The 4,960-nt window shown below is 36.4% G+C and overlaps 1 protein-coding gene and 1 long non-coding RNA gene across 3 annotated transcripts in view; one reads left to right on the top strand and one right to left on the bottom strand.

Annotated features, from left to right (window-relative positions):
• Window positions 1–4,145, top strand: part of LOC109827665 (short-chain dehydrogenase TIC 32, chloroplastic-like) — a 15,721-nt gene extending 11,576 nt beyond the window's left edge. Inside the window, 1 exon segment of the mRNA XM_020394676.1 lies at window positions 3,700–4,145. Coding sequence (XP_020250265.1) covers window positions 3,700–3,861 — 162 coding nt within the window. The 3' untranslated portion in view covers window positions 3,862–4,145.
• LOC109827666 lies at window positions 600–2,998 on the bottom strand. 2 transcript variants are annotated; one of them, XR_002243484.1, is made up of 5 exons: window positions 2,897–2,998; window positions 2,209–2,397; window positions 1,671–2,139; window positions 889–958; window positions 600–819 (listed from the first exon to the last, which is right to left on the bottom strand). It is a non-coding gene; the product is annotated as an uncharacterized LOC109827666 (long non-coding RNA). The 2 variants fall into 2 exon arrangements; XR_002243483.1 differs by having other exon boundaries at window positions 889–2,139.
• Window positions 4,146–4,960: the final 815 nt, after the last annotated feature.

Here is a 4,960-nt window from a genome sequence, read left to right as displayed (position 1 = left end):
AATCAGTTGAAGTCTCCTCTCCCTTAATTGTAATTATATTTCTTCTCCTAGTTACTGTATCCAATAGCCTCTAGTGCACAAGTCCAACCATCTTAAACAATTCTTTCTCACTTTTTATTCTCAATGGTAAAAACCTCCGAAATTCTTTAAAATATACACTGCTAAAAAACTAGGAATCCTAGACGGAAAAATCCGTCTAGGATACACAGAATTCCGTCTAGGATGTGTATCCTAGACGGAATTCCGTCTAGAATACTCGTCTAGTTTATTTCCGTCTAGGATGTAGTATTCTAGACGGAAATTCCGTCTAGAATACATCCTAGACGGAATATTCTAGACGGAATTCAAAACCGTCTAGAATACATCCTAGACGGAATTTTCGTCTAGAATAATGCATTCTAGACGGAAAAAATTTCCGTCTAGAATGAGTATTCTAGACGGAAATTTCCGTCTAGAATACTCATTCTAGACGGAAATTGATTTTTTTAATTTTTTTTTTTTTTTGCAGAATCTACGTTGGATGCATGTACACAATATTGAACAACAAAAAATTATATTCATATCCAACACAATCTAATTATATTCCAATATCAAATCAAATTATATTCAAATAATACATTCATCAAAATACTAGAAAAACTTGTTTACAAACTTTTAGATCAATTATTTACACGAATTCACATAGGATTTTCCCTTCGCAATCAACTCATCATCATCACCACTCTTCTTATTAAGCCCAAGCCTAATCTTCCTTGCCTCTTCCTCTTCAACGTCTTCCTCGCCTTCGTCAGAATGATCGCATGTATCTTCGCTTTTCACCTTCTTGGAACGAAAAAAAACGTCTTCCTCGCCTTCGTCAGAATGATCGCATGTATCTTCGCTTTTCACCTTCTTGGAACGAAAAAAAAACATTAGATCTCTCAGCCTGACACAAAGCTTTAAGCAAGGTACCTTTGATCTGCAGAAAAATAAAAATGACATTTCAATATCTACTAGGAAACAACATTTTGTAACGGCTAACAGTGATGGGTACATGAAAATTGTGGTTACAAGACAATATTATGACAAAAAAAACAAATGATATAATTGCATCCCTTAGGTAGAACTAGAATGTTAATTCTCAACGTATCTGAAAACATGCACACTAGCACACTAAACACAAGATTAAGGCTCAAAGCTTTAGTATTGTGAAGGAGATTAGAACAACACACAAACAGAGAGCTGCAAACAATAAAAACATGAAACAAAAGAAAACCTTGTCAACAAGAGTATGCAAACATCTATGACGAGTTTCAACTCAGATTTGTAAGAAGCATGTTGTTCCAGCTTGTCGGTGTCAATCATGGATACATAGCTATTGTGGATTTCCTATCTTACAAAAAATTGACATTTACACATAGTGCAGAGGACAGAAAATCAAACAAATATTCCCATGAAGCCACATATCAGTTAGGGGGATAAATAGAGTCTTGGTTCTTGTAAAATCAAGATGGCCAACACAATAAATCCAAACACCAAATAAAGAACCACTTATGCAACAACCAGTTAATTTTCAACTACAATAGAACTTATGGACCCTATAAAAATCAAAATTTGTCATGTATCTACCTCGTTATGTAATTATTGTGTAAAGAATAATCCTACATGGGAGAGATAATGGGCAAACAAACCTGTACTGGTGCGGAGTTTTAAATATATCTCATCTCCTTGACCCCTGCTCCCCTTGCTCAACCTATCTTGCAGAGAATGCCTAAGAGCACCTATACAACAACCAAACCAACTATAAGAACGCAACATCAACTCAATTCACAAATAACATTCATGCCGAACAGGAAAAATTCTCCTACTTACTCACTGAAACCAAACTATCCAATAATGTTATAAGGGAGAAAATCAATGTAGAAATCTTTTGATCAACCAAACTGGTGAAACTCTCCATACTGCACTTGATACTTCAAACTTGGAACTGCTGAAACCAAACTGATACTATAAATTATTAGCAAACCAAGATTTCAAACAATCATACGGATGAACCAGTCTTATGACCTATAGGAACTTGTTTACATAATGGAGTTGATAAATATAAACTGTCAACTTCGTGAAATCTAATTTGCTATGATTTGCTTTCTCATGCAATACCTTCCATTTGGTTTGGTTATGTTTCTTCAAATCCAATTTTATGCTATGATTTGCTTTCTCATGCAATACCTTCCATTTGGTTTGGTTATGTTTCTTCAAATCCAATTTTATATATTATGACTAAATTGTATGCTAAGCTTAAACAATGCAGAAAAGAATAATAAGAGATTATGCAGAAATGTACCTCAGTTTTCCCTCTGGCAAACGATCAGCATTGTAATTTGCAGCTGACTGTTCAGCCATACCACCTAGTGCAACCTGAAAAGTAATCATTATTCAACAGAAAGTTTTCTGACAGAAGGTCTCCAGGAACTGAAATTAACAATGCAAACATTATCATCAGGAAGCTACCCTCACATAAAAGCAGCACACCAGTTGAACATTCTTTTGAGGCAAAACAATAATTTGCACTCTTTGAGAACATATCAGCAAAATAAACCCCCTTTCCAAACATGTACCCTGTGGATGGTGCTTCTGGAGGAGCAATCCGCAATCCAGTTGATTGGTTAACATAATAACAACTATTCAGCCTAAATATACTTTATTATGGAGCAGATACACAAGGCTAAAACATTTACCTGACAAAACAATTTACTAATTCTAATACAGCATTAAAGGAACAAAAACAAAGCCTCATCTAATCAAGCAATTGCATCACTTAGCATACACAACCAATTTTCTCCATTTCCTACAACAACAAATAAATCTCGAACATGGATGATGACCATTCTGACCTAGAAGAACAAAAATTTCAAACCTGCAGATTGAGCTAGTTCGTCCATCCATCCAAACAATCGCCTTATAAAGAGGCAACCCCGTCGACTTGCTCCAGATGACAGTCGTCTCTCTCTGATTTGGAGCGGTGGATCGGTGGAGCGGGGGCGAGCGGAGGAAGCAGGCGAAGAAGTCGGCGAGTCGAGGGAGGGGCGGAGGGAGAGGAGGGAGGGGGAGCGCCAGTTGGGGAAGCCGGGAGAGGAGGGGAGGGAGAGGGAGGACGGGGATGAAAATTTTCATTTTGGGGGGGAAAAGAGGGCGGCTGCGGGTTTTGACGGGTTAATTTTTTTTTTAAATGGTCAGGTATTCTAGACGGAAATTTCCGTCTAGGATACATTCTAGACGGAACTTTCCGTCTAGAATACCTGACTATGTTAAAAAAAAATTTAAAATACAGAAACCGTCTAGGATACTATTCTAGACGGAATATTCCGTCTAGAATAATTTATTCTAGACGGAAAATTTCCGTCTAGAATAAATTATTCTAGACGGAAAAATTTCCGTCTAGAATATTCTGTCTAGAATATGTGATTTTTTACTAGTGATATTGTTTCTTGTCCTATCTATTAGTGTGTGCTCCCTCATCCGTGATAACATTCTCATTTTTGTTGCACTCATTTTCTTGGCATGTTGTTTCTTAATTGCACAGTATTATGATGCATAAGGCAGGCATCTCGAGGCTTATACCTGTCCTGTAGAAGTATTTGCATCTGCACATCACAGAATTAAAACATGACAGGATCGAAGAGAGCCTATCATTAATATATGTATATTGATTTTGTACAGGGGGCAGCAACAACCTGTTATGTGGCACTGAATCCTCAAGTTAGAGGAGTTACCGGGAAGTACTTCAGCAACAGCAACTTGTCCACCCCAAATGCCCAAGCTACAGACACAGAGTTGGCAAAAAAACTATGGGATTTCAGTTTGAAAATGGTTTCAGCTTGACATCAGTTTATCTGTCAATCTCCAAAAATTGATGTGTTGTGGTTTTTGCCTTTATATCTGTAAAATTGTGAGAAATGTTGGACCGTAGTAAAACTAGATAAAAGGAAAACCATACGTGTGTGTGCTTAATGAAATTCTCAATGGCTTGCCGAGAATGCATAATTATGTTTGGTGCTGTATGGGAATTTTTCATTGAGATCTGCTGCTGTATGAAATGGTGAACTTGAAAATTGCCAGAGCTTTGATAAGAAGAAACTTAAACAATGCCAGGGTTCTTTTGTTTTTCCCCTGCTATATGAAATGTAGCAAGTTATTTTTGTATTCTGATCTTTTCTCTTCCTAAATGAAACTAAGCAATATTCGCCTGGAATCAATTGTCACTCTTGTCCGTAATCAGCACTAGCTCGAAGTGTCCTGCTGAGAAAATAAATCGGATGACATAACAAAATAGTTAACATGTGTTTAGATGGCTCCTGTTACGCAAATTTTCATCGAAGCCCTCGCATGCTTCTATGTATCTTAGGGTTTTCTCAAAATCAATAAGCTTTGCAAATCCTGAAGAGTGAGCTTGCATTCTCCATTTTTTCACTTTTATGTTGGATCAGCAGGTATTCTGTAAGTTACTCAAGTGCCATTAAAATAAGCACACGGAGACTAGAGTAGCTTTGCGCTTGGTCTTTGGTAACAAGTTACAGAATGTAAATGAAACTACTTTTTCAGCAATCTAATATTTTCAGATCAGCAAAATAACACAGACAGCAGAAGAAGGCATTCGTGTTATATATATGAAACTACTTTTTCAGCAATCTAATACTTTTCAGATCAGCGAAATAATGTTATATATATGAAACTACTTTTTCAGCAATCTAATGTTTTCAGATCAGCGAAATAACACAGACAACAGAAAGAAAGATCAGCGAAATAATGTTATATATATGAAACTACTTTTTCAGCAATCTAATGTTTTCAGATCAGCGAAATAACACAGACAACAGAAAGAAAGCAGATCAGCGAAATAATGTTATATATATGAAACTACTTTTTCAGCAATCTAATGTTTTCAGATCAGCGAAATAACACAGACAACAGAAAGAAAGCA

The sequence above is a fragment of the Asparagus officinalis genome, unplaced genomic scaffold, assembly GCF_001876935.1.
Source record: "Asparagus officinalis unplaced genomic scaffold, Aspof.V1 AsparagusV1_Un350, whole genome shotgun sequence".
NCBI lineage: Eukaryota > Viridiplantae > Streptophyta > Magnoliopsida > Asparagales > Asparagaceae > Asparagus > Asparagus officinalis.
This window is presented reverse-complemented; position numbering and strand designations above follow the sequence as displayed.